General features: G+C 31.9%; 1 protein-coding gene across 1 annotated transcript; it reads left to right on the forward strand.

Annotated features, from left to right (window-relative positions):
• Positions 1–1485: 1485 nt before the first annotated feature.
• LOC112686734 (dynein regulatory complex subunit 7) lies at positions 1486–16453 on the forward strand. The gene is made up of 13 exons (XM_025559142.1): positions 1486–2414; positions 9200–9347; positions 9770–9895; positions 10189–10377; positions 10460–10609; positions 10696–10926; positions 11360–11528; positions 11592–11855; positions 11926–12055; positions 14023–14110; positions 14966–15391; positions 15455–15643; positions 15736–16453. Exons 1-13 carry the CDS (start codon positions 1963–1965, stop codon positions 15979–15981), a joined length of 2808 nt encoding a protein of 935 aa, XP_025414927.1. The 5' UTR covers positions 1486–1962; the 3' UTR covers positions 15982–16453.
• Positions 16454–23984: the final 7531 nt, after the last annotated feature.

Here is a 23984-nt window from a genome sequence, read left to right on the forward strand (position 1 = left end):
TAATAGAATAGACTATTCTATAATCAATGATACTATGTATTCAATACTAACTCTTCATATTTCAAACTTGTAAAATTTGTAAATTTTAACCTACATATCGGAGAAAATTTGGGGGCGCGTTACAACCCCTTAACCCCCCACCCCATGCGTGCGCCACTGCAACGCGATCGGATTAATGATTATTGAAAATATAGCAATATATTTGAAACAAATTAGTAGCTGTATGACGTTCAAATAAATTGATTATTTTCAGTAACAAACGGTACATTGAATACGATACATGCACGCAGTTTAAATCTTACTATTTTTCAAATAACCAATAAATTCGTATTTTTTTGTGCTTTTGTACATTTACTACGGACAAATGGTTAAATAAAAAGTTCTACAAAAACTGAAGAAACAGAGATAATATTTGAGTCAGCGGTTAAAAAAAGAAAATTGATGATGAGCTTACAACAAGTTCTTTGCAATCAAAATAAAAGTGGATATCAATGCAGTTATGAAAAATAGGAAACAATTACATCTTTCACATTAAAATTAGGTATATATTTACTAATTAAATTACATAGTATAAACTTTTTTTTTATAAATTTAATACTTTTCTTCAATTTAAAGTGATGAAAACAGCAAAAAAAAAAAAAGGTCAATGATATTATTTTGGGTTGTCAAAATTGAAATAATTTCCAAAATGGGTCGTACTATAAGAAGTTTGGGAACCTTTGCTATATAGCATATTATACTTCTAAGTTTCTTATTGTTTTTCTTCTTCTACGGTATCGTCTAATATTTGTTATTGTTATTGTCAATTATTATTAATAATTCTACAAGTTTACAATATTCTGCATAATTAATCTTTATTTCTTTAGAATTAGCGCAACATTGGCCTTTGCAACGTCCGCATATAATTCAGCATTTAAGACCTGGTTCTCGACAGCCACAGTTCTTACCGTAACCTTTGATACAGTTACATGATATACATCTTAGCATTCGATCGGGTGCTGGAGCTTTCAGTGTTGTTACTGGCGACAAAATATTATTTTGAAAAGTTCACCCCAAAACTTCGGGGTTTTTTTATATGGTCTAGCCGTAACTGCATTTACAATTAAACTCTGCAAGAATGTTGTTTGACAGCTTCTTATGTCACAGATGTATTTCTAAGAAATTTATCTTGCTAGATACTTGTAAAGTTGAAAATATACGACTTTTATTTTGTATAGTGTCCTATAAACAATTTTTGTTCGTAATAATTTTTGAGCTGTTCAAAAAAGCTCACATTTTTGACTTTTTTGAACTAATAAAAAAAAAAGAAAAAAGTTCCAATCCGATCCATGGGGTAATTTAGTATGTTATAAGGCAGGTTTCGTTGAAGATTTTAAAAAAAAAAATCTTGGTTGGGATTTTTCCCGCCATCTGTAAAAATATAATCTCGATTGCCTGGTCTACGCGGCAAAAAAATAAATAAAAATACATGTAAGACGAATCGAATAATAATCATAACATCGAATCGAATTTCAACACTGTAAACTAAGACGATGTCGATCGTTCGCAGGCCTATCGCGGACAACGGAAACAGCATCATCCATGTTATCAACTACTGCTCGGCATTCCATGTCCACCGGTTTTCTCGTACGTTTTTTCCCATTTCTTTGACAGAATCTTGTTTCGGTAAGTCGTCAAGCGATTCGAATTATTTCTGTAGCGTCTAAGGCAAAAGACGAGTACTGTTCCCCCGGCAGATCTCAAAGCGCGATTCGAATGAAATAGTTTTTTCTTTCGTTCGATACGGTTTCGCCGTACGTTTGTCGTCTTGCGGTTCGTTTAGTGTTACGTTTTCGTCCGGACGGACGCGTCCGGCTTATCGATCTAACGTTCCCGACACGAAGCGCTGCCGGCGCACGTAGCAACGGCACAACCGTCAACGATTCGTTCCGACGGACGGAGTCGAGTCCTTGGCGCGTCGAAATGGATCCGGATTCGTTGGACTGGATATGGCAGGATCTCGCGACGGCCGACAGCACGAATGAACCAAAGGCGGACGTCGACAACGACGACGACGACTTCGACTTTGACTTCTGCAGGTCCGGCGACGAGGGCCGCGGGTCCGACGACGATGACGTCAGCAGCGACTCGAGCGCGGGCTACACGTGGACGGCGGCTACGGATACGAACACGATGCGAGAGCTGCGCGAGCTCGTGGACGGCGTCGAGAAGGAATTGAAGTCGATGAGCTTCGTGAACGACTTGGACGCCGGCGACGGGTCCGCGACGTTGGTCGACTCCGAACACCTCGAGGAGGCCGATCGCGAGTCCGACGACACGAGGTTTTACGTGGACGCGGTGGACGCGGTCCGGAGGAAGATATCGCAAGTCCGACTGGTGTGGGCGGACGCGGTGCATCGATGCACGACCGACGGGTGAGTACAGTACAGCGCTGCAGTACACGTACGCACGTATAGGGCCGTAGCAAGGGGCGAGCGCTAGAGGAGCCTACGCCCCGGGCGCTATTCCCGGGAGGGTGCAAAAATGAAAAAATTTCAATTTAATTGTTACTTATAAGTAAAAGTAATATTATGTATTCATATATGTACTTGTATAATTTATAAATATTATCATGTTAAATTTATGAATCTACTTATAATTATTATGTATATTTATATTTTAATAAGCTATTGATTTAAATAAAATTAACAAATGCTTACATAATTACAAAGAAAAATTATTATTTATATTGCGTTTATAAAAAAATTCAATATTTTTATAAATTAAAATACTTTTGAAGCATTTTGAAGTCTCGCCCCGAGCGCAATATTTGGTTGTTACGGCCTTGCACAAATTTATGTGTATAGATTCCATAGGCGCAATTTCAGTTTTTGACTCGGGGGGCGGGGGGGCTATCCATATATAAATTAAAGTGACCTGTGGAAGGCGGATTCCCCCCACACCATCTACAAATATTATTTGTACGATGTACAACATAATATAGGTATTTAGAATTCTCATCTAAGTCAGTGGTCTTCAACCTTTTTGGACTCGCGACCCACGTAAGCTTTATAAAAAAATCTAAAATTGCTTAATGCTTTGCAGTAGTACTATTAAAACGGAATAAATAAAAATTACATATTAGTAGGTAGAATATTTAATTATTATTAATTGAATATGTATAGAATTCATATGAAAATATGATACAAAAAATTTAATGTGAGCATTGTCCTTGAGTGTTTTCACATAATAAATTCCACCTTGGCTCAATTTGACTAAGCACAATCCATAAATCATCTTCAGTTTCAAGTCTGTTTCTTTTTATGTTTTCAAATTTTCCATAGTAGAAAACGTCTTTTCGCATAAATAAGTCATAAAGAAATATTAATAAAATTAAGATGGCTTTAGTTACTAATTCTGCGTAATTTCCCGTGCATAAGTGTGCCCAAAATATTTCTAATGAAGTTTCACAAAACATTTGTTTCAATTTGTTATCACACGATAGCTCAGTCAGTTGATTTTCAATGTCAGAAGACATATTTACTGTCATTATATCTACTGCGAATGGTTGTTCAATCCACTCATAATTTACTCGAATACCTTCAGGAAAATATCGGTTAAATAATTTTTCTAAGTTTGTTAAATGTTCGTTTACTAATTCGGAAATGTCTTCAAACTTGATTGAAGAATCTTCTTCTAAAAAATCACTAACGTTGGTTAAATTATCAATATTTCCAGAAGATACTCGAGCTTTTATTATACGAAGTTTTTTCTTAAATGATTCAACTTTTTTTGTATGATTAAATATGTTGAAAAAATTGCCCTGCGTAGACAGATTTAAGTTATTGAGTAAATTGAAAATATCAGTTAAGTATGCCAAAGTTATAATCCATTTTGAATCTTCAAATAAATCTTTGTAGATTGAATTTTTACTATTTAAGAATAAAATTATTTCTTGTCGTAATTCGTAAACTCTTTGAAGAAACTTTGATACCTCTTGATAACCAACGTACTTCAGTGTGTAACAATAGATATTCATGGAATGAAACCATTTCTGAACAGAGTGTTTTAAATAAACGTGAATTTAAAGCATTTGATTTTATATAATTTACAATTTTAACAATTTGTGCTAAGACGTCAGTCAATGTTTTGGACATTTTTTTTGATGCAAGTGCTGCTCGATGTATAATGCAGTGTGTCCACTTTAAACTTGGAACAATGTCTTTTACTAATTTTATTAGTCCGACATGTTTTCCAGTCATAGCAGCTGTCCCATCAGTTGTTATAGAAATACAATTTTTTAAATCTACGTTAGTGTTAGTAAAAAACTTTACTAACGTGTCAAAAATGTTTTTTCCAGTAGTTGAAGTTTCAAGTTTTGAGGAGAATAGTATATCTTCGTGGATCTTGTTGTTATAAAAATACCTTACATATGTAAGCAAAATTGCTTCGTTTGCAATATCGGTGTTCTCGTCAAGTTGTAAAGATAATTTTCCTGTTAACCGAGACAAAAGTTGCAATTTTAAATCATTACTCATAAGTGATATACGTCTAGCGATTGTAGTATCAGAAAGAGGAATATTTTTTAATTGGTTTGCAACTTTTTCATTTATCATTTCCGTACACATTTCAATAGCAGCAGGTAATATTAGTTCTTCTGATAGAAACTCTATACACTCATCAGGTAGAGTAGCAATTCTGATAAAAAAAACATAAAACACTACCAATCAACCCTGTCCAACATTACCAACATTGAGGCCACTGCAATAATAGTATCAACAGAAAGACATGATATAAAAATAATCTCGGCATATAATCCACCAAATAAAAAAATCTTACAAAAAGACATATCTCTTCTATTTCAAGGCATGCCAACCATACTCTTAGGTGATCTTAACTCAAAACATCAAACCTGGGGCTGTCAGAAAACTAATCCAAATGGTAACAAGCTACACAAATTCACATCTGAACAAGGGATCATAATATCACCACCTGCCGAACCTACTTTCCATCGGTCAGGTAGACTACCCGATATACTTGATATTGCTCTTATATCGAATCTTCCAATTGACCTGCATCACGTAGTCCAGAACGAACTCGATTCCGACCATGTACCGGTTATCTCCACCTTAAATGAACAAATCAAAGCCAAAAACCCAATTCCAAAATTAATTAATGCTCCTATAAACTGGGAAGCATTTAAGAAAAATCTGGATGAAAAACTCAACAACCAAAAACGATATAGTGACCTTGATGATATCAATAAGAGTATCGAGCATATAACGGACATAATAAAAATTGCAGTCACTCAAGCGCAGACCAAAAAACACACAGCTACACTTCAGCCAACCAATTCCCTTCCATATCCCGTACAAAATTTAATAAAAGAAAAACACAAAATTAGAAGAATATGGCAGAGAACTAGAAACCTAGCAGTCAAAAGAAGATTAAATCAACTGAACAGGAGAGTTAAGTGGGAACTTGACAACTTAAGATATAACTCCTATCGCACCTACCTTGAAAAGGTAAATCCAAATGACTCTAGTCTCTGGTTGGCAACAAAAAGAATCCTGAACCAACGAAATCCTATTCCCCCATTAAAAAATGGAATTGCCAAATACGACACCAACCTTGAAAAGTCCGAAGCATTTGCTGAATACTTTGAAACCTGCTTCACTTCGGAGGACGACACTATTCCACAAAGAGAAAGCCCAGATGAAATACCAAGTTCAACTAACAATGAGCATAACATTATCATCCCAACATCTCCTAAAGAAATTCAACTGCTCATATCTAAACTAAAAAGTATGAAGCCCAGGTCACGATCTAATAACCAACAAAATCCTAAAAAACCTGACATCAAAAGCATTATCCTACTTAGCATCTTTATTCAACTCAGCCATGCGCATTGCTACCTTCCCTTCTACATGGAATCATGCTATAATAGTCCCTATTCACAAGCCAGGAAAGCCAGCCAATTCCCCCACTAGCTACAGACCAATCAGTCTACTACCAACTGTACGAAAGAATATTGCTGAATAGGATAAAACCCTACCTTCACGTTATCCCGAAACATCAATTCGGATTTAAAACCAAACACTCCACATGCCACCAAATCCAACGCATATCCGAAATAATTGTACATGGTTTCGAAAAAAAACAATATACCACAGCAGCATTCTTAGACCTAACCCAAGCCTTTGATAAGGTCTGGCACAGTGGGCTTGAACAAAAATTAAAAATATTAAAATTCCCCGAATACCTACTCAAAACTATCAAATCCTTCATATCCAACAGATCTTTCAAAGTAAGAGTGGAAACAGACTTCTCACAACTACACCAAATCAAAGCTGGAGTCCCCCAAGGATCTGTTCTTGGACCAACCCTATTTAATATTTACTGCTACGACATCCCGATCCCTCTCAACTGTCAATTAGCAATGTTTGCGGACGACACGACAATTCTCACCCAAGACAGTTCCTTAGAGTTAGCAATTCAAAATCTACAATCCTCATTAAATGAAATAATCACCTGGTTCAAAAAATGGAAGTTGAATCTAAACCCAACTAAAAGTGAGGTTAAAATATTCACCCTTAAAAGATATACCAACCCCAAAAACATTTACATAAATAACCATGTCATTCAATGGAATAACAAAGACGACGCAGTCAAATACCTAGGTGTCCACCTAGATGAAAAACTTACCTGGAACATTCACATAAACAAAAAACTCGTACAGGGCTACACAAGGATGAGAATTCTTTACCCTCTAGTCAACTATAGATCAACGCTACAACTTAAGTCATCACTCCTCCTATATACCTCAATAATCAGACCGCTTATAACGTATGCCTGCCCTGTCTGGGCAGCAGCCTCAAACACTAAAATTAAAAAAATCCAAACTCTCCAAAACAAATTCCTTAGAATTTGTCTTAAAGCACCTTGGTATATGAGGAATCGTCAAATACACAATGATACAGGAATATCCCCAATAAATATCTGGATTAAAACCCAACTAAAAAACTTCCACTCCAAACTGAAAGACTCGGACGGAGCCCGCCATTACCAACTAGGAAAGAAAACCCAAAATAGGCGACTGCGACCCCGACTACCTCAAGACATTCTCATATCAGACACCGAAGAGCCCTCATCAGAAGACGAAGAATAACCAACAAATAATGTCAAGCTTAACTATTGACTATTATCATTATAACTATATACCACCTATATACCATTGTAATCCCTAACATAAATGTAAAATATTAAATTTCAACTGTTAATGTAATATAACGTACCGTACTTGTAATAGCACCTAAAGTGCTGAAACATTTTAAAATAATAAATAAAAAAAAAAAAAAAATATTAGTTCTTCCCCGGCGGTATATGGTTTCAAATATTTTACAATTCTATACGAGACTAAAAACGATGCTTTTAAAACTGACTGCGAAACTGATGAATATTTTTTTGAATGATTTTTTGATTTTTATGAAAGTTAGGTTTTAATGATTCGAAATACTCTAAAGGTTTTTCATTTTAAATTAAGAAATGTTGATAGTTTTAAATTTTCATTTGCGAGCAATTATCAACAGACTACTCATTGTGGTTGAACCAAATTGCTGTGATTTCCCATATTAAAAGCACAAAATCCAAATCTTAAATAATTTTCATCATATCTTCGCCCAATAAATTCGGATTTGTTTCTTTTACGGGAGTTTTTCTCCGTGCTATGGTATAGATGTGTACATGTTCAGCCGTTCGCTGTGCGCACTGTTATCTCGGAGCGATACTGATCTCGTCCATCGTTGAGCTTTACGCCTTTTCCCCCAACCCACTCCCGGGTACACTTGGGCGCGTGGACCCGCGTTCCGGCGAAAGAGCGAGTTGGCACGTCTAATGAACCATCATGTGTGGACAATTAAGTGAACTTAAAAAATGTTTGGTTTAACATCGTGGTATATTATAATACCGACGAATACGTTTTCCTCAAACCTTGGTATGCTGTTCGCCGATAACTCGGATCATTTATGATTTGTACTTCTGTACAATCGGTCGCAAAGTTTTCGGACGAAAATTTATAACATTTTGTTTTACATTTTTTTCTGTTACGAAGCATATTTTTTTCTCCCCAAATATTTTAGAATAAATTACATTCAATTTGAGTGACATCAGCTGAAATACAGACTCATTACTCTTAGACTTAAACTATAGGGCCTCATTTACAACATTTCGAAATATGTCCGAACAAACCAGGCACTCCCCCGTATGTACGCTTATACCTCGACGTTACAGAAAATGTTTAAAACCACCAGTCCATTTGCATGCGATTTCGAAACAATTCTTCGTCAACTAAATAGTAGTGAAATAAGTAATTTACAATAGTAATATATCACAAAAAAAGCACGATGCGTATCTAAGAGTAATAGACATATTTATTTTTTACCTTTGCACAATGTTGTTACACTAATTATTAAATGTTTACTATATTTAAATAGTAAAAAATAAAGTAATTTGTACTCAAATATTTTACAAACATTAATTTTTTTTTACCTTGTTCAAAGCCGGTCTTACACGGTTTGCAAGTATACACGATCAGTTCATAATTAAATTAATCGTAGACATTCGTTAGTAATGCGGGACTAGACGGTTGTTATAATTATGCACTCGTGATGGTTGTAGTTGATCGCCCAGAAGGTGGCAAAATTGTTCCGAGTAAAATCGAGCCGAACGGCATTCGTACGTAATCGGAGCGATTATCATGCTGAGAGAGAATAATTGAGAATGATTGAAAATAATCAAATAGTAAACAAATGCCACCTGACTCGTAAGTCGCTGAACTTAAAGTGAATACTTGTATTATAGTTCGTGCTCGACTCTACTCCCGATTAGTGCATTCGCTTCGAAGATTGTGCAATTAATATGAGGATAGTCACTCGTCTCTAGACTTGTAATTACTTGTGAGTACCGTGAGACCACCTAAATGTAATGGTTTATATGATAACTAGAAACATTGTAAAATGCTCATGTTATACACGAAACAACATTTTGTAAAATGTGTTTTATTCGTATTTTCTAAAACCAACCGGCACTATTCATAATGTCTAGGAATTATGCATGATGCCTAAATTATCTATGTTGTCGGTAATATATAATATGTTTTGTATAATATTATACTGCATCTAATGCAAAGAGTTTTAAACATTATTCGAATGACATTTAACAGGAAAAACGTACCGGATTCTTTTGTAAAAACGACAAACATCGAAAAAATAGTGCTTTTGTATGCCAGCAATTTCATCGAACAGTTCAAAATGAAATATCCCAATAGAAGACAGTTGAGTTTGGTACTAGAAAACGAATGCGGCGTTCAGGTACGTCAGAAACAATAAGTATGAATTTGAATTATAAATATTTAAGGTAGTATTTTGAAATTAAATAATAATAAATAAAATATTGTTTCATTATTCACGTCACTAAAAATAAATGAAACTATTCCTTATTATATAGTTAATATCTAAAATGTCAGTAATAATAAAAGTACTAAATACTCAAGAGATCAACCGATTATGAATGTTCATAACTCGGTACGTTATTTAGTAATTAAATATTTGAAAAAAATCACGTTTTTAAGTTTCTTCATTTTGTAAGTTTCAATATTTAACTGTAAATGTTTTATTTAAAAAAAAAAAAAAAAATTTCTACGTCTATTATTACACTTCATAACCATTTTTAGAATTCTTTAGTTCAACCAAAAAATAATATGTCGTATTAAAAATAAAAATTTTTTTTCTAGAAATGCGTTTGTACTGCAATTAAACCATCTCGGTTAGTCTACCACGATTTGGACGATTTGATCAGTTACAGTGAATTTGTTGCCAATTACATAACGTATATCAAATTGGATGACCCAACAAATGTGGTAAAGTATTCATTACATTTGTATAGATTTTGTTAACACATCAGAATATTTAATAGCTTCTACAAAACAATTTACCAAGTATATATAATTATCACTCACTTTATACAAAAACGAAAACTCGATTGAAAACGTTGTCTTAGGTTTCCAGAGCCTAATTAATAATCAATTTGTTATTATCCTGTAGTTTTAGCAAATCCAGTTGAACTAAGATACTAAGCTAGGCAAGAAAAAACTAGTTGAAAAAATAGTTGTGAAAACTTGAGAATAATAAATTATTTAATTCCAATTTTCAGCCAAAGAAAATTATGTCTCCTTTGACGACACTGGAAAATCAGACAGCTAATTGTTTTGAGTTAGCAATATTATTAGCATCGTTCTTAATTGGCTACGGATATAATGCTTTTGTAGTACAAGGTTACGCTACGGAAAGCGTGTGTAACAACGATTTGAGCAAAATTAAGTTAGATATGTCAAAATACGATGTATGTATTTATGTTTATTTTTCTATACTTTTAAATTGTAATTATAATGTTTTGAACTAATATTTGAGTTGCCATATTATAGAGTAAACCTAAGCCTGATGAATCTGATGATGTTGAAGACGTCAACGACATATACGCAGTAGATTTCGAGATCGATATGTGCAGTGAATTTGTAAATCTTTTAATCGAAGAGGAAAAAAAGAAATCAATTGTTGTAGATGAAGTTAAAGAGGTACATGAGTATATTTATGTGTAATTTTTAATCAGTTTTGGTAGGATTTAATAATAATAATAATAATAATAACACGGTTGTCATAGAACAATATTGATCGTTCTTCTGATCTGCTGTACGGGAGACGGGTTCATTGTTGGGTCATGATCATACCACTGGAAGTTGAAGATGAAAAAACAACCAATAATCCATATTTTATTGAGCCTAGCGTGGGCGAGAGGAAAGAAATTTCCGATGATAGTTATATCGGAATCGAATTTATTTGGAATCATAAAAATTATTGGATTAATTTACAGTCCTTGAACAACGGATGCACTGTACGTATTCATTATACCCGCTACTAATGAGTTAGGGATGTCAATATGTTACAAATATTAAGATTACCTTGTTATTTGGGTAATAGTTACGATATATATATTTATAATTCTGATTCATTGTATGCTATGGAAAAATTTAAATTTTAAATTAAAATTACTTTATCAACTATATTTATGCACAAATAAAAATAACTAAACAAACATTCAAACAAAATAATCATATAATCTCTATACAGTTATAATTCGAGAACATTGTAATAGTTAAATAGAAAATCGTAAATAATAGAAAAAACTGTTTTGAAAGAAATTTTGAATTTAAGTTAGGTAATCAGGATTTCTAACATTAACACTGATCATAATAGTTTTGTTGAATTCTATAGTGTTAATTGCAAGGTTATTTATACGCTTATTGTATATATTTCAAATTTTATAGGAGTATAAAATCGATCTAACAAATAAAAAATGTTGGGAGCAATTTTTGCCTGATGAAACTCAATATCTTCAGAGATCAACATTGGAACGGAGGCATTATGAAAATGAAAGCTCCAGAAATGTGATTATGCCCAATTCGTGGGTTAGCGTTTTAGAAGTTCCCAGAAACAGTATGCGCGTGTGACGGCTTTAATAAAATTAATTTTTTCATCATTAAAACGTTTATGTTTTAGAATATCTTATGCTGTATCCGATGGGTAAGAAAATGACGCGGTACATGAATGCGCTCAAAGAGTCGTATGCTGAATACATTTTACCTGATGGGTTGATTGAGAGAATAACATTTTACGCCGAACCAGAGTACAAGAACAAGATGTTTGTCAAGGAATTTTATAGACACAGGGTAGACAAATTGATCAGTCTCGAGATAAGATTCTCCGTTGATAAAAATGAAATTGTTGAGTATTTCAGCAGCGGCCGGAAAGATTGTTTAAAAAGTTAGTAGTCTATTTACATATGTTTTGCATTTTGAATACAGAATGTTTCTAAATATAATTTAATTTATAGCACATACATTCAGTGGCGAAATCAACAGTCTAGATAGTGACCGTTCGTTTGTGTTTTATAATCTAAGACTTGATTCGATGATCAAATTAGAGATCGACCATATTAGTTTCACAACGACGTTTAGCGACAGGTTCGTAGACGTGTTATAATAATTAATAATAATAATTGAGCTTGCGGCTATGCAGTATTTTAATACTACAGAACCATGTAAACTTTTTTCGAGAGTATCGCATTGGTTTTATTTTACAAATAGAATCCCATTAAGTCATTAAAGTTAATGGCAAAGAAAATCATTAGCGAGTATAATTGTATGTTATCATATCAAATGTGGAGCACTTTCATAAACCGTGTATAAAAAAGTAATAATCAAAATCGTTCAATTTACTTAATACTTATCGAATGTAACCAGTGCACGGATAATTAAATAAAGGTTGAGTTTGATAAAGCGTGAACTGAAGCTCAACAACTATCAAATGATATAAAAATGTAATTTCAAAACGTGTACACGTTGAGAGTGCTCAGACGTCCTGTATTATTTTATTTTTCTGTCAATTGTCCTAGTTTTCTGACCTGGCAACAATTAAAAACAGTTCTAAATTCATAAACTTTATTTAAACGTAATGTAATGTATTCATGTCTTTTAATAATTTCTAAGTAATAATCTTTAATTAACGAAGGTAATTAAAAAAACATATATATATATTTATATTGCACTATTTTTCGGAAAAAGAGTTTTTAAAAATGTAAAACTTATATTATGACTGGAGATCGGCAAAAAATCTAAGCTCCTTATTCGGATTGCGGTCATAAAGTATGCTCGGATAATATAAAAAAAAATTTTAGATGGACGAGAAATTTCTATTCCATGTTTACTTGGTCTGTAAATATTATTTTTACTAACTATTGTCCTCTTTATAAAAATATTAAATAAAAGGATGTAAAATGTAAACTTGACCGGGTTATAAAAATATTAAATTCATCCAAAACTTGATTTTATATACTTTTTTTTCACGTTAATTTTCCCACAAATATTCCCTTGCTTAGCATCTATTATTTTTATAAACCGAAACCATCTAATCTGATTACTATATATAAAAATAAAATAAATCCATTTTATATTGGAAAAAAACATACGATCAAGTTTTGGATGAATTTTAATATTTTTACCACTTAGTCGAGTTAGCATTATATCCTTTTAATAAATATTTTTATAAAGGGGACAACAGTTAGTAAAAACGATATTTACAGACCAATTTCACGATTACCTACAAGTCTTATGTCCATCTAGTATGTGAATAATATGAAGATATTGTTGTTAAAATTGCCAAATTTAGCTTCGTTCGTGATGTTCATTATTTATTTATTAAAATAATTTTTAGAACTATTCATGTTGATTTCTGGGAACATAACATTTTAGAATTGTTTTATTATCCAATTTCAGTGGTATTCACCAGTTGGTTTTTACCGCATTGAATTAATCAGGAAAACTATTTTAATAATGTAACAGCCTGTGAAAACTTTTATCAACTTATTATTTATTCAATTATAAAATACATATACTTACTTTTCATACATAAATATACGCATTTTGTTAACATCAAAATAACTCATTAGTAGACAAAGTTAACGTTGAGACAAAGTCTATTATGTTATACATATTCTATTTTACTTGGGAATTAGCTTATTGCAATTTGTGAATAGTAAACAATTTTTTCGAAAAAGTATTTTAAATGATCGATAAAGATTATTTAAATACTATCTATAAAGACTATGAGAGTTAACATATAGAAATATTTGATAATTGTTAGGTATTCTTTTCATTTATATTTATATCGTGCGTTGTACTCAAAAATAACACACGAAATTGTTTTACGTATGGCCTTGTATCATAATTTTTAATTAAAAATGAAATAGGTTGAACCAATATTTGATACGGTAGTTTTATGCACAGAAGTACCAATAATTAAAATTTTCTATTTTATTGAAATGTAATTAATGCTTCTATAAACTTACGCTGAAATTTATTTATTTATTTTTATTAAATATTACGAGTACGTATATATTTATACTTAAAAATAACGTTTTTTGTTGTTTTAGATCAGACTTATTGTTTTGGTGCATGAGTGAATTTGAAAAATTAGAAAACATGGATGGTCAAGTCATAAACTCGAAGAGGAAACCTAAAGTGAGTTTCAGTATTATCCTTAATATTACGTGATATAAAATAATTATAAGAAAGCTATAGAAAATAATTTATATGTTTATGTTTGTGCCTTAAGTATAGCATAAGCATTATTTAATTAACCGTGTTTATTTAATATTTCTTCTAGTTTTACATTATGTACACACATTATATATGACATGATTGCATTCTTGTTCCTTTGCGTACGTAAATTATTTTATATATATATATAAAATAAATATGTACATCATACTATACCGGAGAATATAGAATTTATATTTTAGTCATAGAAATGTAGATATGTAACTCGAACGGTTGAAAATCCATTTAAGTATTTTGACTCATTGTAACCTATACAGCGAGGCTCTTAAAATAATATTCAAAAACAAACTATGTAATATAGCGTATTTTTTTCGCGCATAAATGATCAGATTATTATTTATGGTCATTTTCAATTAGAAAAAAAAAATAAAATGTAGTCCATTACAATGAATCACAACCACTTATCCCTTAAATATAATCAATATTCCGATTTTTTAAGTTAAGACAGTATTACCTACCATATTTATTTAAAATCAAATACAAACATAATTTTGTCAATCAAAAATAGCTAGTGGACGACAGTCGTAAAAGTAAAGTCGTAGTCTATATCACTATAATTTATTATCTATATTATTAAATCTAAAATCTAAAAACTTTGCACTATTAGCGTTAAAAAATAAAAATAAAATGTTTCGTTAAGGTGAATTTAGTTCTAGCTCTTCCAAGTGTACAAAACTAAAATATTTCAATTTTTTATTTTAAATCATATTAAATATTTTACTTAACCAAAGTTAAATATTTATTTTTGTATCACAGTTGATAATTGAAAAGTATTTAAGAGACGAGTCTAAGCACAAAGATCGAGATATCGCCACCATACATTATGATTTCGCGTTGAATAATATTTTCGTGCAGTATCAATTTGGTGAAGGGCAGATCACTCAATCGAAGAGATTGTTTATAAAGCCGACTGTAGCAAATAGCAAAGACTTCGACCCAGAATCAGTTACTGAACACATTGTTTATCCGTACGAGGGCCATCTGGAACCACACGAATCGTATACGTTGTTACAAGAGATGTTAAATGCAGAGATCGAAGCCGTTCGAGCCATTTCTAAATTGGAAGACGAAGTTATTGAAATTCTGGAAAACCGTAGTCGAGAACGGTCGGAGTGTAAGTTGAAAATTAACTCGTTGGACTGGGACCGAAATTATAAAACTAGAAAATTGCTCCAAATTAAAGTAATTATTGATCATGATAGTTTCACGCAATCACATTTACTGTTGTGTTGGTTTATTTTTCAGAAAGATAAAAAACTCGCTGTTGTCGAACGAGAAAATGCTGAGAATATAGATTATGCTTTACCGTATCTTGAATCTGGAAAAATACCATATAAGTACGACAAAGTTTCAAAGATCCGCGATAAAGTCGTAAGCAAATTTCGACAAAATACCATCAACCAGTTTATACGAGTTAAAAATTCGTTTTTAAAGGTACTTATTACCGTACATACTATATATCATTTAATCATCTGATTGTAAACGCTGTTTTTATTCAATTTTTATCATATCGATATTCCCTGCAGAAAGAGTCCAAGATGCGTTCAATAACGATGGCGCTAGAAAAAGATAATTTAAATGTCGAACTTAAGAATGAAATGTTAAAACTAGGTTCGTCGATGAAAAATGAATTAGAAGTGTTAACGTTAAAACTGCAAAGATATAAAGAAATACGTGCCGAAAGATACAACAATTTAGTGATGTACCTAAATAGCAAACCCGAATTCAAAATGTTACCGCCTTTGAAATTATTGGATTCAAATGGGACATGATTAATTCGACGAATAAAATATAAATTAAAATAAATTCAAGCATTATTATTTGTTAAATTGTTATACATATATGTAAAGGTCGGATTTTTATAACTTTACATATTTATTTTTAGTCTATGTAGTTAAATGGGAATGAGATATCTTTACGATTCATGAAACACAGAATACACAGAATATAATTATTTTGCATAAAAAAGCATATTTTAAGGCTTAGGGAATATTCAATACGTTAGAGAATATTTGAGAGTTTTATTTTTGTAAACACATTATAATAATTATTTGTCTGCAAGTCCATGCACGTATTACGTATATTGGAATTTTTATAGTATTTATCAATATACACAATATTCACAATATGAGCTATTTTTATATCCTTTTAAGTTGTTATAAAAATTAATTACTAGACATTAGGAGTGGTCGACGTACAGTTTAAATTGGTATTAAAACTATTTTTTTTTTCACAAATGTTATTGTTGACATAAAACATCATATGTTTGATATTATTAAAGAATATTTAGAGAATACCATATATTGCCTTTTATAAAAACATAAAAACATGTTTTAAAAATTTTAAGAGAATATAAATCCGATCTCTATTTTATATGGGTTGTATATAAGTAAATACGTGCATTCATATTTTGCTATTTAATTAAAAACTTATTGAAGTTCTGGTAAATAAAAAAAAAAAAAACCATTGTTCACTTATAAATTACTAAATAGTATAATTTATATTGTTTTTTTCCAATTAAATAAAATATTTTGACATAATAATGTTTCCGAGTTATAAAGAAACAGATTAAAAAACAAATCATTGGTTAATAATTTTTTATGCTTTATGGTGTAAAATAGCATTTCTGATTTTTGGTTCGTCGTGGATATTTTTAGAATCTTAAGGGCTTTACGAACAAAAAAGTTTTAAAATCACAGGCGTACATAGTGACTATCATTAGGTTATCCGAGTTAAATAGACGTAGAAAACATTGTGAATCAAATATTTTATGTACACTTGTGGTGAGAATACGTTTACAGAAATTTGGCGTTTTTCCCCGTAGAACAGCAGTTAAACTACGACTTATCTAAATCGTTTTGCCGTTTATATTAAACTAATCGTGGGGCGAACTGCGGAGTTAATCATCATCTTCAGACAATTTTATAGTACTATATCGTTCGATCGCTCACTAAACCATAGTTTACTGCTGTTACGTTAATCTAATGTTTAATACTATTCATGTTGTTCATCTATCGGTACGCTCAATTGGTCTGCTCCGTACACATCACATATATTTTATAATCGTACATAATCATCACGATTATCCTTGGAACGTTGAATTCATTTTGAAGGGGAATTTTTTTCTTATGCCTATTTGGCTAAAAACAGTGATCCACGGTATATTCATTTGGCTGGTACCCCTGGACTAATCATTTATCCCTGCGCGGTAAAAGTCTTGCGAGACTATAATATAGTCTTTGGATTGGATTAGGGTTTTGTACAACGCAATTTTATCACGTTCACGTGAGTAAATCAAAAATTTTAAAAATTTTCTAAATAGGACCATACAATCAGTAGTAGTCAAACGGGAAGGGGGAGAGGGAGATACCCCCTAACCTCTTTGTAATTTTATATTATTTTTAGTTATATACTCACAATTTAGACAAAACGATGTAAACACTCGGTCTGAAAAGCATGTCCTAATCTGACGGCATCTAGTTACCCACATTTCACGCTATGTTGTGCTAAGAAGGTCACTTTTTCGTACTTTTCAGGATTTTGTAAAGATTTCCAGACATTGGATTAGATAAATTTTTGATTTTGATGGTCAGGAAGTGAGTTATGTAGCGTTTGTAGGGTTGAGTGGAGGTTTTTGTTTTAGGTCTGTATACAGTGTTTGTTTTAAAGTGTAGAATTTGTGATTAGGCATGACATTTTGTTTCGTGATACTTGATTTTTTTTTTTTTGTTATAATGCAAATGTGGATAGTAGTGTGGCAAGCATATTTCAAATTTTAAGCAAAGTATTTAAATAATAACCCAACCCCTCCCTTTATTAAATAATACACACATATATATATAACTATTCAATCGTACTACCTATAGGATTTTCCTTAATCTCTTTCAAATAAAATTACCCTATCTGTTATATGTGCATATTATTTTTCAAAGCATGCAACTAGCCAAATAATTTAATAATTTAAATAAAATATGTTCATAAATACATGGGCCAAGGGAATACCCAGCCTCTTGATAGGTTTCATGGGATAAGCTATTGCATTGAGCAAACGTTGCTCACCACGCCACTGAATGTGGACACCGTACACTTGAAATTGATTTTGGTTGACTTTGATTTTGGTCGAACTTGGTTAAGTTTTAATTTAGTGGGGATTGAGAGTTTTGATCTTGAATTTTAAAAATAGTTGAGGGATGGATTCAGGATCTAAATTTATGTACAATGGTGTGTATTTGGTGAGCCCAAATCAACTTTTTGTCAAAATGAATCCCAAGGGTATTTTATATTCAGTGAGGTAGGAATTGTATTGTTATTGAAAGTAACTCGAGGATAAAAAACTAGTTTTAGTGAACAAGTGATTTGGATAGATTTAATTTCATTAATTTTTTTTTCCTAATTTTTACACCAGGTATCAATAATAATAATAATAATAATAATAATAAATAATAATAACCATTATAACTATCAAAACAGTAAATATAAAGCGACTTCCGAATCGAATCCAAGTGGTATTTCGGAGGACCCTTAAAATTTTAGAGATAATGAATGTTTACAGCGTCAAACTCACCGTTCGCCCGTACCGATAATATCGCGTAATATCTGTACACATGTATACGAATAAAATATCATTTGACGAAATCGAAATATTGACAGTTCTGCAAGGCCATGACGAGGAACAGAGTCGATACGGACATGTGTGTATGTGTGTGTGAATAGGGATGGCAACGATATATCGATACATGAAGTCTATCGTGATATTTTACATCGAAAAAACGTTACCGATAAATCGTCTCGTTATTATCGTGTCTAACGATATTTTAATGTGATTAATCTTCGGGAAATCACCAATAGACATCATTATATACTATTATAAATTATTTGGATTGTTATACTCGTATGTAAATATTAATATATTAATAATATAAATAAAATTATTTTCATTATAATTTTCTACGCGCGTACTGCAATATATAAGATTTGCAATTTAAGTGTATTAATATTGTTCTGGTTTTATAAAATATTTTATAATTTTGTTAAATTTACATGCTTTGATTAATTTAATTTATTTGTCATTATTCCTGTAGTAAGTATCGATTACAAGTTACGGCCTCGGCCTACGGATCGTGGTTATAAATTGTATTCAAATAAATGATAACCTATTATCTATGTAGAAGTCTATAAGACTGGAAAAAATTGGAAAAATTTTCCGATATATACCCAATCAAAAATATATTTCTTATGCCAATCCTCACAACGGGCGTAATATTGTGCCAACATTGGCTACCCAATTGTTGGCTAGCCCATTCAGGACCAGTACTATCTTTAATATTATTTAGTACTGCACCATTGCTAGGGAACTATAAATAAATGGTGTTGGCAGCTAACTACTGGTTGAATGCTGGCATATTACGGAGTAAATAAGAAATTTGGGGTAAGGGAAGCTGTATCTCACGCAGATATATCAACGTGGATACAAAGCTGACATGTTGTAGGCACCTATGAAATGTCAGTTAAGGCAATCCAGTTTCTTCATCGATATATCGATATTATAGAGGTCGATATATCGTGGTATCGATATTAGGTATGCGATAAATCGAAATTATGATGTATCGATGGTTAACGATTTTTCGCTATCTCTATGTGTGAATAACAATACAGTTTTGGTCGTGTCGCAGATAGCATAGACCAGGGAACATTTCGAAACTCCGTCAAACGTAATGGTGCGCGGGCGAAGATGTGACATTACCGAGCCGCCGTGCGTGTAACCAACAGCTGAGATTACATGCGTATCAGATAGAGGTGTATTATGTACTTATTTGACGCATTAGCGCCTAAAAAGTTGGCTGTTGTTTAATAACAATATAAGCGCCGAAAACTTTAATAATATTCGCGTAAAGTTTCCCGCGTCGGTCGTCGTGTAGTTGTAGCCATGCATCTCACACGTTTCAACAACCGTTTTTTGTTCGTACACTGCGCGTAGAACGCAAAATGTACCGGTTGTTTTCCGTAACGTATACTACACCCCGTTCGCGTTAAGACCGAAAAAATCCAATATCGTTCTCGAACCATAACGTTTTCCCCTGTACGACCATCGCGTGGCGTACCTACCCCGTGTGTTAGCTATTGAAAACCTTAACGCGTCCTTGACGCTATTCGGATCCTCGGTCCTCCGACAAACGTTCGCTCTACCGGTATGTTTTCTCGTTTTGTTGCGTCGAAAATATTTTTTCTCCCATACAGTATTACTATTAGTCAAGGGTGTATTTATAGTGGGGGGGGGTTGGGTGGCCTTCAACCCCCCCCCCCCCCCCCCCGACCAGGAATTGTTTGTTAAGTCTTCTTATTATGTCCTATCAGATGTAAATCGTAAAAGTTCAATATAATTTTTTAAAGAATTATTAGTAAGAACAAACAAGTTATTCATGTAAAGTGTCTGACGATTTTGATCGTAACGATTATAATACCATTGAGTTCGGTACATTGTGCTTAATTTTAACATACGGTACTGCTGCACTATCGTAATTTCGATTTCTTTTACCTAGAATTGATTTACTGATATACACGCGTTGCCGCGTCTCGATCACCGTATAATATTTATACGAGCCCATATGAGCTAAAATATTTCCGAGAAGTGACGGCAACGGCCGATAACACGATCACGGTGATCGGTTTTCGTCGTACAGTTGTTACTTGTTTTCGCTATTATAGATAAATGTTGATTTTTTTTTTTTTTAATGCTAATTTTCCAACTTTTGTTTTTAATAGGCTGAATTGGGGGATTTCAGTTGGAGAAAATACCATAGCCCCCCAAAAAAAAAAAAAAAATATTTAAATACGCCTCTGCCATTAGTCAACAAAAGTGTCCGTTAATGATATAATTACGTAGAAAAAATGTTGTTACATCGATCTGTTCGAAACAATATTACTATTATCTGGTTTCGATCGTGTTTTATTCGACGCAACGTTTTCGTGCGCGCATTTAGAATCGAAACTCAAACAAGTTTCGTCTCGTTGGATAAATTCAGAAATCTATGAGTTTTCCGAATGAACTATTTTAAATGTACATTTTATACACGTATGACGTTCATACGAATCACTATTTTTTCGCATTACTCGTATGTATAGTACGATGGTTTTCTAGAAGAAGTTATTTACCGACAATTATTTTGAGTGTTTATGCATTTGTATAATATTATATAAATAGTTAAATAGTATAATATTAGGTTATTGCTCACCTATCATTGAATAAATCGTCCATATTAGTTAAAGATATTTAAATTTTACCCAAAACACCGTATGAAAGCGTTATTTTATTCCTGAACGTTAAAATAAACTAATACATTACATTATTATAATATTTCGTTTATACAAATAAAATGCTAAAGACTGTCTGTTTCGTATGAAGAGACTGGAAAAATATTATCTTTCGAGAATATAAAAATAATTGTTAGGTATATCGATTTCTTCTTTTTTACTGCAATATAATAATTCCACATTGTTTAGCCTCGGGATTAGAAAGAAAAATCTGAAATCATTACGCACATTGTATTGCAACGAATTCGTTATTTTTTCGACTTCACTCAGTTTAGTTACATTGTAATATATATAAAAGTAATATTAAAATTAGTCTTAATTACTGTGATTATAAAATTAGGACTCGAATATTCTAAATATTTTTAATAGTATTTCATAACTGTTTTATTAAATGATATTGAAGTTATTTTGAGAGTTAAGATTATATTTTCATTCTAATTATTCGCTTACGATTTATGAGATATATTTCGAGAACTAAATTCGAATCGTGGCCAGGTTGAGAAACATTGATCTATACCAGTGTTTGGTGCCAAACATTATTTACTTTGATGTCCATTTCAGTACGGTTAACACATTTGTTAGCGCATCGAAACAAACAGATGCAATATAATATTAATATAATATGTACATTTTATAATATTAACATTAAACGAATTATTTATATTGTTACCATAATGTGTCCGTTTAGATTTGAAAAATCGTTTTGTTTATTGATTTTTTATACATCGAAGAGATTTTTAAATTTTTAAATAGTATGATTAATTTCAGTAGTATTCGATACGTGACGTTCAGACAGCACAGATATAGCGTGCAACTTCCATGCGTCGTATATCTTCCTGAATTCGAACGAAAAACGCATTAAACAGTTATCAACACGTCAACGCATTCATTATAATGTATTAAACGTGATTTTTGTTCAACTGTTTTTTTTTCATAGGAAATAAATTAATAACACGAGCAGTTTAAAACCTTCTACGTACGGAAAATAAAGTTTTTGTAGTTTTGGATTTTGTACATAAATGTAATAAAAAATATAATACAAATTTTTGAATTTATTCTTTATTTCTTAAAGTTTTTATTCTGCGATAAACGAGTGTCGTTGACTACCGCATTCGTGGTGGTAACGGGAGAATAATATCATCGATCAATTATTGTTTATTTACAACGGGAAACAATAAGTTAATAAAATAATATCTGCCGCAGCATTGTGCGGGATTAGAATCGTCGCAGTTGTGTATATTATCGATGTTTAATTCAAAGTTTTACATTTCACTGCTGGACTTCTATCGTTTCGATAGGGAACATTATGTAATCGGCCGAAACGAGAATGTAAACGCTATAATAATGTTGTGCTATACATAAAATATTCGTTTTGAATACTGTATAATATGACTGTTCGGCGATGGCCGCTGGTTCTTATATCGTTACAGATGTTACGGATTAAAGTCAAACAGCACGACGACAACTATTACAACGGTAGTGTGCCGAAAAAACCGCAGCACACCAAAATCAAATACCAAAATTTCTGGGCAGATCGGATATTGCAGCGCGAAAGTCAATTGGTTATCCACACGATAGTATCGGACGGAATAATCGATAGGTACAATAAGTCGATTTGAATAATATTATCACATAATGTATTTGTTATCTGCAGTTTTCAATAGAATTTAGTAAACACAGCGGCAAGAACTGTTTTTTTTTCTATTTTAAATAATTGAACATTTATATGGCTGTTCAAATACATCTTATTTTCTGTCGGTAGATTCAATATAAAATAGTAATAGTTTTATGAATACGTAACCAAACAATGCAAAATATGACGTGTATCATGTTGTTTACAAATGGAAAAACAATTAAAAACTTGTTTAATATTTAAAAACAAATACATTTGAGTTGAATTTTTATATTATTCTGTTAAAAATTAGTCATAGCAAACGACAATAATTGTAGTACAATTATTGTGCTTTGATTTTTTTTTTCAAAAAATTCTCCAAATTGAATTAGCGGCTAAATTGCTAAATTTTTGGATTGGATTTATAAATAAGTTTTTTAAAATAATTTTCTTCAACATACAGTTTCGAATTATGCTTGGAAATCTCACAAAAAGATTACGTTTCGCAACAGTTAATTTATGTATATTTAACTCCATAGTGATTTCAAAAATGTTCCTGTTTCTATAAGGTCACAATAATAATAATATTTGCTAGTTTTTAACAATAATGTAACGCACAATAGGAAAACCATCTGTTGAAAAAATTGATTTTATTCTTACACGAAAACATTAAAATATATTACTAATGTCAATCGTATTTTGTCAATCCACAATAAAATATTACTCAATGCAACTCGTAACGTAACTGTTAGAGAACCCGAAAATATACCTTTTCTGTGGTATAATATGAAAGTTTTATAGGCCATTTAAAAAACTTAGAAACGTTAGAAAATTCATGGATTTCTGCGTATC

The sequence above is a fragment of the Sipha flava genome, unplaced genomic scaffold (genome assembly GCF_003268045.1).
Source record: "Sipha flava isolate LNK unplaced genomic scaffold, YSA_version1 323_pilon_pilon, whole genome shotgun sequence".
NCBI classification, from domain to species: domain Eukaryota; kingdom Metazoa; phylum Arthropoda; class Insecta; order Hemiptera; family Aphididae; genus Sipha; species Sipha flava.